Below are 12,709 nucleotides of genomic sequence, written 5' to 3' on the forward strand. Positions count from 1 at the left end.
AATAATAATAATAATTTTTATTTAAAACCCCCCCTCCCTAGCCGAAACCGGGCTCAGAGCGGCTAACAAGAGTAAAACGATAAAACATTCTAAAATCATTTCATTATAAAATTAATTCCAATCAAATTAATTTTGCCAGAGATGAGAAAGTTAGAGTGATGCTTCAAAAACAGTTCCGTGCCACCCTGCTGTACAATATCACATTCCCCATCCATCCTCAACTATCTTCAGGACTTCCCGGTTTGGCCCTTTTCTATCTTCCGTTTATCTTTTTATTCTGTTCTCCTCTTGAGACTGCTGGATTCTGACTCACCCTTGACCACTGGCCTTGTTGGCTGGGGGCCACTGGGAGTCAGTCAGAGTCCAGCAACATCCAAAGGGTTCCCCCTGATCTAGCCCAGTGCTGCTTATCTTGACCGGCAACTGTTCCCAGTACATTTCTGAGCACAATTGTTGGTGCTGACCTTTAAAGCCCTAAATGGCCTCGGTCCAGTATATCTGAAGGAGCGTCTCCACCCCCATCGTTCTACCCGGACACTGAGGTCCAACGCTGAGGGCCTTCTGGCGGTTCCCTCACTGCGAGAAGCCAAGTTACAGGGAACCAGGCAGAGGGCCTTCTCAGTAGTGGCACCCGCCCTGTGGAACGCCCTCCCAGCAGATGTCAAGGAGATAAACTACTATCTGACTTTTAGAAGACATCTGAAGGCAGCCCTCTTTAGGGAAGCTTTTTACTGTATTTTGATACTTTGTTGGAAGCCGCCCAGAGTGGCTTGGAAAACCCAGCCAGATGGGCAGGGTATAAATAATAAATTTATTATTATTATTATTATTATTATTATTATTATTATTATTATTATTATATATTCTCCACTCCATTTTTCGCCTTTGCCAGGCTCCTTTTCCCTGGGAGACAGAGCCATTTCCCCTTTCTCCTATCAGGGCCTTTAGAGGTGCAGCCTCTTCCAAGAAGCATCTCTCCCCTGAAACTGGGAAACGAAAAGGCTCCCTTCCCTTGCTGTTGCCATGTCTACACATCAGTCCCAAAACCTCAACCGCTCCCTTCCTTCCTTCCTTCCTCCCTCCCTCTCTCCCTCCCTCCCTCCCTACCTCCCTCCCTCCCTTCCTAAACCTTTGTTAGGGTTTAACCCAGAACTCGAACCCGCAGCTTTCCTAACTGGACACGCGCCCCAGTCCACTCACCTTGCTCGAGGGGCTGCTGGTGTTGACCCTCTTCTTCCCAGACACCCTGCTCTTGCGGATCCTGCGGAAGGACTGCCGGAGAGACTTCTTCAGGGACTTCACCCGTGAAAGAGGCCCCTCCATGGCGAGGGAGTCATTGGGGTGCAGCGTGCACCTGTTTGAGACACAGCAGAAGGGCGGATTTGATTTAAATCACAATTTAAATCATTAGTCAGTAAGACTTGATTTAAATCATTTTTTTACAGAAAGACTCATTCTTGCTGGTATACTCTTAATATTTACAAGCAGATGAAGGTTTCATTTTTGGAATAATAAATTTTCAGAGTAGTTTTTACAGTTACAGTGGTACCTCGGGTTAAGAACTTAATTCATTCTGGAGATCTGCTCTTAACTTGAAACTGTTCTTAACCTGAAGCACCGCTTTAGCTAATGTGGCCTTCCGCTGCCGCCACGTGATTTCTGCTCTTATCCTGAAGCAAAGTTCTTAACCCGAGGTAATATTTCTGGGTTAGCAGAGTCTGTAACCTGAAGCGTACGTAACCCGAGGTACCACTGTATATCAAAAAATTCTGATTTGGTTATACTAATAGAAATACATAGGTGGATAATTATGACATTATTGTGAGGTTTAGTAAGTTAACTGTTAATATTAGGACTTTATTGTACTTTATTGGAAGCAGCAAAATAATCATTTCCTTAGCAACAATTTAAACAACTTATTTAACTAAAACAGTAACATTATAGCATATATATCCATGTTTGTTAACTGATGTGGTTAAAAAAAAACTTAGACTGAGTTTCAGCAGACATGCAAAACTTAAAACAAATCCTTATTTCCTGATGAAGAGCCTACTTAAATAGAAAACTATCTTTAGAAAGATTTTTCCTCCAAAAGCCTTTTATTTTTAAAATCCCATTTAAATCAAAAAAATCTGATGCATTAGTGGGCGGTAGGTATAAAAAGGTTGACTACCCCTGCTTTATAGGGTCAAAACCAGCACTCTGAATTGAGCCTGGATACGAATTGCTTGAGGATTCAAATGAAGGTGCTTTCACCTTTAAACTCGCCCTGCCCCACCCCCGCCCCCTACCTGGCCAGCACAGAGTTCCTCCGGTAGTAATCGTACACCCCGAAGCCGTGGCTGGTCCCAAAAGCCACCAGGTTCCACTCGGAGTGCAGCGTGACGGCCGTCACGGCCGCCGGGGGCATGCACTGAACGAGGACGCAGGGCTGGAAGCCGGGGGCGAAGGCGAGGGAGCCATTCTTGGGGGCGAGGCGGTCGTGGCCCTTCCACGTGAAGCCCTCGCGGTCCTGGAGGAGGTCGACCACGGCCACGTTGATCAGGTGCTCCGATTTTTCATCGGCGAGCTCCATCACCAGCACCTGCCACGGAGGGGGGCAGAAAGACAGGGCTCAGGGACAAGAGGAATCTGCTTCTCAGTTTCACACGGGAGAAATTCATGTTATATTGCTGTTCCAGGGGTTGTTTTTAAAAGTCTGGAACGGATTAATCCATTTTGCATTACTTTCTATGGGAAAGCATGTCTTGGTTTTGGAACGCTTTGGTTTTGGAACGGATTAAGTTTCAGAACCAAGGTACCACACAATAACCTGGCACCCGGCATGGCAGTGCAGTTGCTTAAGCAGAGGTCTGACATGCTGTTGGCCACCTGCCCTCACCATTTGCCCGGCCGCTGCCTTCAGCACCAGCTGCAGCTTCCGGGCCAGGCAGGTGTGGGCAGGTTAGGAGGGATTGCATCACGGGGTTCAGAAAAAGTACGCCTTTCCCAGTTACCTGCCCTGCTGTGCCAGCCACCACCATCTTAGCTGTGTATTTGCACAGAGCAATCTTCTGAATCCCCAGCCTGGGGTCATCGCTGTAAGGGTCGAAGCAGCCAACCTGGAAGACAAATATTCATGCATTCATTTCCAGGGGGAGAGAGAAGCAAAGGAAATGAAGATCAGAGGCACACAATTCCCTCTGTAAGAAGAAAGCAGTCAAGTGCTGTATATATTGGAGCGCGTGTTCGTATGGTGGGAGTAGAGGGCTCACAGCGGGCCTCTTTCTGCAGTGTTTCATCAGACCGCATGAACAAAGTTTCCCAAACTGGTTGATACTGAAAACACTGCCCCCTCTCCCCACAGTCCATGGGTCGAAAAGGGCCTGGGGTGGGAAAGATGCCTTGCACTCGATGAGCAAGCATGCAAATGTTTGTTTTTTAAAAAAATGCAATATATACTTTTACGTAGATGAGGTTCAGACTATGAAAGTTTCCATCCCATTCAAAAGCTGCAATGCCTCCCTTCCTCCACTTGGGGGCACAATTCCACAAGCAATAGCCAAATCTTTTTTAGAAAAGAGAACTGATTTTAAAAGATGCATTGCTGAATTCGTTTAGAGACGAGTACCGACGTAGCAGAAATCAACACAGAGCAAGCTGTTTCTCTACTCTGAGGCTCCATCAGCACTGTGCATTCAAAGCCGTACCCTACCACTTGCAAGAGCCGTCAGTTTCCCCAAAGAACCCTGGGAGCTATAGTTTGTTAAGGGAGCAGAGACATACACACCCCATTCCTCTGAAAGAGCTACAATTCCCAGAACTCCCTGGGAAGAGGGACTTACTGGTAACCTGCTATTGGACTGCAGGCATAAAAAAAAGATTTCTCCTTCAAGCAAGGTAACAGTAACAATTGTTGTTTGTTTGTTTGTTTTGTTAATGTTGTTGTTGTTGTTTGTGTCCTGCCCATCTGACTGGGTTGCCCCAGCCCCTCTGGGTGGCTCCCAACAGATAAAAGAGCACACTAAAACATCAAACATTAAAAACGTCCCAATACAGGGCTGTCTTCAGATGTCTTCCGAAGCTCGTATAATTATTTATCTCCTTGACATCTGAGGGGAGGGTGTTCCACAGGGCGGGTGCCACCACCGAGAAGGCCCTCTCTGCCTGGTTCCCTGTAACCTCACTTCTCACAGGGAGGGAACCGCCAGAAGGTCATTGGAGCTGGACCTCAGTGTCCGGGCTGAACGATGGGGGTGGAAGGCAATGGGAAGATCTCTATCTCTACCTGTTGAACCGCACAGCTCAAGAGACACAGAGCTACTGTGAGGCAAGAGGAGTCACTCTGCCCTAATGAACAAAGAGCCCCCCACCCAAAGGCATTTGGAGGGAGGGGGTTGTTACCTTCCGGAAGGGCGGCCAGTCCTCTTCGCAAGACTGGTTCAGGCTGTCGTTGTGCTCACAGTCCGTCTGGAAAATGTTGGCCGTGCCCAGCTTGTACAGCGGCTTGAGGGAGACTCCCGAAGCGTCCCAGAACCGGACCGTGCCGTCTTCATGACTGTGGAGAGAAAAGTTGTTTTTGGCAAAGGCCAGTTGTGAAAAATATCCCTAAGATTGTGAGAAGAGACTTGCTGGGTCAGGCCAGCCTCCTGTTCTCTCAGTGGCCAACCAGATGCCCGTTTTGGGAAACCCACAAGCAAGGCCTGAGACCCCACAAGAGCCCTCTTGCCACTGGTGAATCCCCGGAGCTGAGGCACTTGTGAGAACTGGAAGATGAACTAGATAGGCCTGCTCCCACAGCTTCTCGTGTTCTGACCTGGGACTCTCTTAGCTTGGGTTCCGAGAAGGAATTTGTCGGCATCTGTCTCAAGAGGCAATGGAGTGTGCCTCCGAGGGTGAAGGCAAAGTGCTGTGTTAGCAGCAGCCAAGTGACCTCCCCAGGGTGCAAGCTTGGACAGTATGTAAGGAGGTCCTGGGCAGCACAGATGTCAAGCCTCCCCCCCCCCCGGCCTCGCTGATGGGGTCCAAAAGAAAGCAGAGTAATATGTTTGGCACCAGCTTGGGCTGCAGGAGTTGCTGGAAGGAAGCATACAAGGTGCCATCCAACTGCCTTAGGGACTCCGCTCCGGATTTGTGTAGGGTTGACTCCTTAGCCCAGGCATGTCCAAAGTCCATTTTGGGGGCCTAATCCAGCCTGCCGGTCGGTTCAATCCAGACCCTGAGGCAGTTCATCTCCTGGGCTTAAATTCCCAAAAAAAGCTCAACAAGTTCAACCCTTTGGCCGCCCCTCACGGCCCTTCACTTCATCACATCTGGCCCTCTTTGAAAAAAGTGTGGACACCACTGCCTTAGCCTTTGCTTCTCCCAAAGATATCCCACAAGGCAGAATACTTGCAACTTAAAAAAATTCCTTCCAGTAGCACCTTAGAGACCAACTAAGTTTGTTATTGGTATGAGCTTTCGTGTGCATGCACACTTCTTCAAATATGCACACTTTGTATCTGAAGAAGTGTGCATGCACACAAAAGTTCATACCAATAACAAACTTAGCTGGTTTCTAAGGTGCAACTGGAAGGAATTTATTTATTTTGTTTTGACGATGGCAGACCAACACGGCTACCTACCTGTAACTAGTACTTGCAACTTGTTTCAGCTGCGTGGAACCTTTTGGCCTCCAGGCGCTGCTGAACTACAACTCCGATCATCCCTGGGCATGTTTGCTGGGAGTGGAGTGCTGGGAGTGGAAGCTCAGTAATGCTTGCGGGGCCAGAGGTCCCCCCCCCCCACACCTGGTGTGCATGCTTATTGTAGCACAACCTAGCAGAACCTGTTGCCAGAAGCATTTTTATGATTATTATTATTTTACAAATGGCAAGGGATAAAGTGCACACTCTTCTTCTCCTGCGCAGGGACAGACTACAGACTCTCATCTGATGCCTAGGCCAGTTGTGGCTAACCTTTGGCTCAACATGTACTGCCGCACTACAATTCGCATCAGGTCCAGCCAGCATTAACGGTGGTCAAGGATGACAGCTGATGTGATTCAGCATCAACAACACACCCACCCCACATGCCCTGCAGATTGGTGCACAAATGACCTCATTGGCAGAAGAAAAGTGATTTCCCCACAAAATATTCCGGCTGCAAGAATCTGGGGGTGCCGATATGTTCACAACTCTGTCCTTGACAGTATTACAGCTAATATATTCAGCTCTGCTAACTCACCCCCCTACTATGAAACCAAACTCTGCCCTGCGCAGAGAGGAGACGCAATCTTTTGGCAAACACACTTTTCCAATCATCTGATTCCTCCCCGACTTCTTCCTTTGCCCCTCGAAAGCAAAACCTGAAAAGTCCAGTTTTTTATTATTTCTGCACGCTGGAGGAATTTGGGAGGTGCAGATGCCAAATATTACCAGATTGCCCTTGGCGGGCGAGAGAAAAAGAGAGCGAGTTAAGAAAACGAGATCAGGTTGCAATTGGTTTTGGCAACGGCGACTCGAAGGGCTTTATAACAGTCCCTTCCACATGACGAGGGGAAATGCGGCGGTTGGGAGGGAGAAAGAAAATACAGGGAGGAGAAACCACCCCTTTGGAATAGATTTCCCTGGTCTTCTCCCCCTCACTCTGCTATCTCAACCAGGAAAAAAGAACCCGTAACAAGTGACTCATTGCACATTTCAGTTGTAAGAAGCACTTTGTTTATTATGGCCTAAGCATGCCTGTGGGACGCGGGTGGCGCTGTGGGTAAAACCTCAGCGCAGCGCCTAGGGCTTGCCGATCGCATGGTCGGCGGTTCAAATCCCCGCGGCGGGGTGAGCTCCCGTCTTTCGGTCCCAGCTCCTGCCCACCTAGCAGTTCGAAAGCACTCCTAAGTGCAAGTAGATAAATAGGGACCGCTTTAGAGCGGGAAGGTAAACGGCGTTTCCGTGTGCTGCGCTGGTGCTGGCTCGCCAGAGCAGCTTCGTCACGCTGGCCACGTGACCCGGAAGTGTCTCCGGACAGTGCTGGACCCGGCCTCTTAAGTGAGATGGGCACACAACCCTAGAGTCGGACACGACTGGCCCGTACGGGCAGGGGTACCTTTACCTTTAAGCATGCCTGTAAGGTAGGATGCACCAATTATCCCCATTTCACAGGTGGGAAGGCAGAGAGAATAACGGCTTTTGTGTGGTAGCCAAAAGACCCCAACTCATGGCTCATGTGAGAACTGAAAGGGCCGCTTCCTACCCAGAGAGACCACCGCAGGTTGGCTGCGAGCCAGGATCTGGCCGGCTTGCTCCGACTTCCCTGCCTTTGAAGCCTCCGCTTGGGCCTGAACATCTGCTGCCTCTGGCTAGCGAAACCTTGGCTGCGCTCCCCAAGGGGGAAAGTGAAGACTGGACCACGTAACGTTTGACACCAAGCAGCTCAGGAGTTGCCAAGAGGGAAGGAAGGCGAGGAGAATGAGAGGGGAAGCCCTCAGCAAGGACAACTGATGCATTCTTGCCAGGCAGCCAAAGCAAAAGAAGTGAAGGGGGGGCGGGATTCTCACTACATCCAAGGGGGGGGACTCTTCCTGTTCCAAATTTGCGCTTCCAGAAACTGGACGATGCTATATGGCAGGCGTAGGCAAACTCGGCCCTCCAGATGTTTTCGGACTACAACTCCCATGTTCCCTAGCTAACAGGACCAGTGGTCAGGGATGATGGGAACTGTAGTCCCAGAACATCTGGAGGGCTGAGATTGCCTATGCCTGCTTTATACACAAGGTGCACCTTGCATTCCAACTTCTTAAAACTGCTGAAAGCTCTTCTGTTCCGTCAGTTAAGAATGCATCTGTCCCTGACGGTTAGCTGATTTCAAACTATAACATTTTTACATGGTTTTTGCTGTATGATTTTGTGCATCACTGTTATAAACTGTTAGGTGTTTTCTTACTATTATTATTAATAGTGATGTATAATTGTAAAAAAAAAAACCAACCCCAAATAAAATGAAGACGCAAAGTGCAGAGGGGACCTGAGCAACGTAAGAAATCTCAAGCTGTTTAAATTGGTCCGAAAGCAGATAAACTGCAATAAAAATGAATTGCTTATTATATATTTAAAAAAGAGTATGATCTAACACTCCCTCTATTTAAATTCAGTCTCCAGCTGTTGTTGGACTACAACTCCCATCATCCCTAGCTAGCAGGACCAGTGGCCAGGGATGATGGGAATTGTAGTCCTAAAGCAGCTGGAGATCCAAATTCGGGAAACCCAGGTCTATACACTGATTGGCGGCACCTCTCCAAGATTTCAGATGGAGTCGCTCCCAGCCCTAACAGGAGAAGCTATTGGGAACTGAACCTGGGACTTCCTGCAAGCAAGGCAGATGTTTAGCGACCGAGTTGTGGCCCTTCCCCAATCTTGCAGAGCTGGCGCCCTCCAGAAACTGCTGGACCACAGCTCTAGCCAGCACCACACTGGCAGGTGCTGATGGCAGCTGAACACCACCTGACGGGCCCCCAGCTTGGAAGAAGGATGCTCCCCAGCGTCCTGCCTCAGCTGCCTTCTGCCTCCCAATGCAAAGAAATTCACACTCGGCACAAACAACATTACATGGGAGAAGGACAGCCTGGGGAGAAACCAAAACACAACTCACCCGGTCAAGAGAAGCCCCCGTTGGGTGGGTTCCTGTGAGAGGCTCCTTCCTCCGTTGATGGGCCAGTTCTGCTAAGAGAGAGAGATGGAGACAAACGTGGGAAAAGAGAACTGTGGCCAAAGAGTGCAAAGGCCCTTGTATTATTATTGTTGTTGTTGTTGTTGTTGTTAGTAGTAGTAGTAGTAGTAGTAGTAGTAGTAAGGTAAAGGTAAAGGGACCCCTGACCATTAGGTCCAGGGGGAAGGTAAACAGCGTTTCCGTGCGCTGCTCTGGTTCGCCAGAAGTGGCTTAGTCCTGCTGGCCACATGACCCGGAAGCTGCACGCCGGCTCCCTCGGCCAGTAAAGCGAGATGAGCGCTGCAACCCCAGAGTCAGCCACGACTGGACCTAATGGTCAGGGGTCCCTTTACCTTTAGGCACAGCTCCATGTTTCTTTTGGGGGAGGGGGTCATCAAAGGAAGCGAGACCCCCCTCTGGCCATGATGCAAGAGGGTCAAAGGTGTGAGGTTGCTTTAATGATAATAATCATAATAATAATTTATTATTTATACCCCGCCCATCTGGCTGGGTTTCCCCAGCCACTCCGGGTGGCTTCCAACAAAGTATTAAAACACAGTAGTCTGTTAAACATTAAAAGCTTCCCTAAACAGGGATGTCCGTGTGCCAACTCACCACAAAGGAGAGGCGAGGGCTCTGGTCTTCTCCTGCGCTGATGATCCTCTCCCACAGCTTCAGGGGGATGTTGGAGATGTGGTAGGAGCAGGTGATGGCCGAGGAGTGGAGCGGGGCCAGGTACGGGGCAGGAATGGTGGGCCAGCCGGGCGTCTGCAGGTCAATGACCACCAGCTCCTCCTCCACCAGGACCACCAAGGCGGTTGGGTTGTCGAACTCTGGAAGGGAGAGAGAGGAAAGCACCTGTTAAGATGCGTCAGGACAGATCGACTTTGGGGGGGACCGAGGAGGAAAGGAGAGGGGACCACTTAGGAACAGAGGCAGAGATGGAGGAAACAGAGAGGGAGAGACCGACGGAGTTCTTGTCTGTGTGGTGCAGTGGTTAAGCACCTGAGAAGAGCCCACTGGATTGGGCTAATGGCCCATCAAGTCCAGCATCCTGTTCTCATAGTGGATCACTGGGAAACCCCGCAAGCAGAACAGGAGCACAAGAGCTTTCTGTCTCCTCCTGTGGTTTCCAGCATTGCTGCCTCCGACAGTGAAGACAGAGCAGAGCCATCCTGGCTAATAAGCCATGAATTTGTCTAGTCCTATTTCTATCCAAGTTGGCAGCTGCCTCCAGTGGGAGAGAGTTCCACAGTTTAACCACATGCTGAGTGAAGGAGTCTTTTCTTTCATGTTTCCTGAATCTGCCAACGTTCAGCTTCACGGGGGGTCCCCAAATTCTAGTGTTGTAAAAAAAAGGGGAAACACTTTTTTCTCTGCCCACTTTTTCCGGGTCACGTACAGTGGTACCTCGGGTTAAGTACTTAATTCGTTCCGGAGGTCCGTTCTTAACCTGAAACTGTTCTTAACCTGAAGCACCACTTTAGCTAATGGGGCCTCCTCTTGCCACCGCGCCACCGGAGCATGATTTCTGTTCTTATCCTGAAGCAAAGTTCTTAACCTGAAGCACTATTTCTGGGTTAGCGGAGTCTGTAACCTGAAGCGAGGTACCACTGCATCATTTTATGAACTTCTATGGTGGTTTTTCATCTTTTCTCTAAAAGCGCCAATACCCTTTTTTTAAGATGGGGCAACCAGAATGGCACACCGTACTTCAAACGTGGTCACGCTGCAGATTTGTAAATTAGCACTAGACTAGGATGCTGGGGAGACCAGGGTTCAAATCCCCACTGGGTCATGAAGCACACTGGGTGGCCTAGGGACAGGTGCTGTCTCTCGAGCCAGCCTACCACGCAAGGTTGTTGTGGTGAGGATAAAAACAAGGGGGAAGCAGGGGGAGGAGGGGAGAAGCAGGCAGGTCACCTTTGAGCTCTTTGTAGGGAAGTCGAGATATATACATGCAACAAATCAGATTGGCTGCTGTTGTCTAAACATATCCTCGCGGGACAGAGAGATGTTTGAAAATATCAAAAGGTATTTACCCTCCTCTACCTCTGTGTTGCACACGGTGAAGAAGTCGATGACACGCGACGTGAAATCCAGGGTGACCAAGGTCTGTCCTTGCAGGATGGTGACGCAGTGCCTGTCTCCATAACTGGCCCTGGGCATTCCCCCACTGAAGATGATGTAGGGGCTCCTATAGGATGGGAGTTAGAAACAGGAGTCAGGCAACAAGGCCACGCAACTTCAACGTCCTCTGAGTCCCCCTACGTCGACCCATCGCAAAAGAAAAGCTCCGTAAGCGAAAAGAAGCCAGGAGGACGTTAATATCGCACAGGTTGCAAAATCCAAGGGCACGGGATGTGCACAAACAAGGGGTAAAATCTACTCTTAATCCAGACATGAGACCTACCCTGTGTCGCACGTCTGCCAGACAATCTTGTTGATAGCTTTGCACGGGAACGGACCTAGAACGGGAGAGGAAGATTATGGAGTGACGTTCTCGCTTTGTAAGACGCAAGCAGAAGAAAAAGACCTGGCTCACATTTCGTCACAACCCCCCAATTGCAACCTCTTCTTGAGGCCACTGATGCTTGCAAAGCCCCTTTGGGCTAGCCACACTCAGCAGCAGCAGCAGCAGCAGCAACAACAATGAAAATACCAAGGGGTGTTTTTTCCCCTCCTTCCTCACAAACAATACCAGAATGTGGGACCTATATGAGAACACTAGTAGGGCTTAGGACAGGCAAAAGGAGTAGGAGGATGCGGCGGCTCCCAACAAAGCAAAACATCAAATTGCACGAGTCACAGTCTTTCTCCACTTTTCCACCACAGTTAGGAGAGAAGTGATTTTGACATGTGCATCAGGGAGGGTTTCCCCCTTTTTTAAAAGATCCCTGGATGTGGAGCCTGGACCAAGTGCAGTTAGAGGCCCTATAGCCATTAGCCTCACCATAAGGGATAGTGGAGGTGGCCGGCTGCAGGGTCTTTGGGGAGCTGCCTGTCACCGGCCACACGGCGTAGCCTCCGTCGCTGTGAGAACTCACAACCGTCTGGCCGCTCCGCTCCCATCCGAGGCTCTCCAGCTGCTGCAAAAGACGGAAACCCAAAACGTGAGGCCTGACGCATTTGGGACACAGAGAGAGAGAGAGGGAAGGGCAAAAAGGCCTCTGGACAACAGAACGGTCAGTGCAGTGGGGGAGAGAACGTGTTAGAGCAGGGGGGCGGGTCTTCGGCATTTTATTATTCGTATATTTTATTTATTTAATCTGCATGCCACCCTGAGATCTTCAGATGAAGAACAGCCAGCGTAAAAATACAAAACAAGAACGAAAAATACGCAATAAGTGCAAGAACAAAACAGTAACCCCTCCCCCACCCCCATTTAAAAGGACATAGAATGTTAATTAGCCAGGGACCTGGGAGACCCGGGTTCAAATCTCCCACTCAGCCACGAAGTTCATTGGGCATGGCCTTGGGGGCCAGAAACTGCCTCTAGCCTACCTCGCAGGGTTGTGGTGGAGATTAAATGAGATTGGGGAGAAGCACGGATGCCAGCTTGAGCTCCTTAGAAAGACGGGATATTTTTAAAATTCCCAAAAACGGGGGGGAAGAGAGTTACCTGGTTGCCCAGAAAGAGGTGCTCAGCTTCCCTCGTGCTTCCGTCCCAAAGAACCATCAAGCCTCTGCTGTAGCCAATCAGGATCTTGGCAGGATCTTTGGGGTGTTCCTGCAGAGATTCCACCGGACCAAGCGCCTTCCCACATCGGTAGTCTTCGGGGACGCTGCAGGATAAAAAGTCAGGGATGGAGAACAATAGAATTTCAGGCATGGAAGGAACCCTGTGGGTCCTCAAGCCCAAACACTTCTTTTCAAATATTTTTATCGCTTAAAAAACAAACACACCATATGAACATGGTACATTACACTAATGTGCGGTAAGAAGTCTCATACTTCGACTTAGGCCGCATCCGTACCATACATTTGAAGCACTATGATGCCACTTCAAGCAGTCATGGCTCCCCCCAAGGAATTCTGGGAGCTGTAG

At 49.5% G+C, this 12,709-nt stretch overlaps 1 protein-coding gene and 1 long non-coding RNA gene across 7 annotated transcripts in view; one reads left to right on the forward strand and one right to left on the reverse strand.

Moving 5' to 3' along the window:
* The window catches only part of LOC310749297, a 193,288-nt gene that overhangs the window by 69,581 nt on the left and 110,998 nt on the right, over positions 1–12,709 (forward strand). The window lies entirely within an intron of this gene.
* LLGL1 (LLGL scribble cell polarity complex component 1) overlaps positions 1–12,709 on the reverse strand; it is a 78,861-nt gene that overhangs the window by 12,268 nt on the left and 53,884 nt on the right. For 4 of the 6 annotated variants that reach the window (XM_083585591.1, XM_083585589.1, XM_083585594.1 and 1 more), the window contains exons 6-15: positions 12,284–12,446; positions 11,615–11,750; positions 11,075–11,129; positions 10,704–10,858; positions 9,277–9,494; positions 8,605–8,675; positions 4,384–4,537; positions 2,997–3,101; positions 2,292–2,584; positions 1,201–1,354 (exon numbers count right to left, since the gene is read on the reverse strand). In XM_083585591.1, coding sequence (XP_083441717.1) covers positions 1,201–1,354; positions 2,292–2,584; positions 2,997–3,101; positions 4,384–4,537; positions 8,605–8,675; positions 9,277–9,494; positions 10,704–10,858; positions 11,075–11,129; positions 11,615–11,750; positions 12,284–12,446 — 1,504 coding nt within the window. The remainder of the gene's footprint in view (positions 1–1,200; positions 1,355–2,291; positions 2,585–2,996; positions 3,102–4,383; positions 4,538–8,604; positions 8,676–9,276; positions 9,495–10,703; positions 10,859–11,074; positions 11,130–11,614; positions 11,751–12,283; positions 12,447–12,709) is intronic. The other 2 variants (XM_083585590.1, XM_083585592.1) reach the window with 1 other exon arrangement.

This window comes from Podarcis filfolensis, assembly GCF_964270895.1.
Source record: "Podarcis filfolensis genome assembly, chromosome: 14".
Lineage (NCBI taxonomy): Eukaryota > Metazoa > Chordata > Lepidosauria > Squamata > Lacertidae > Podarcis > Podarcis filfolensis.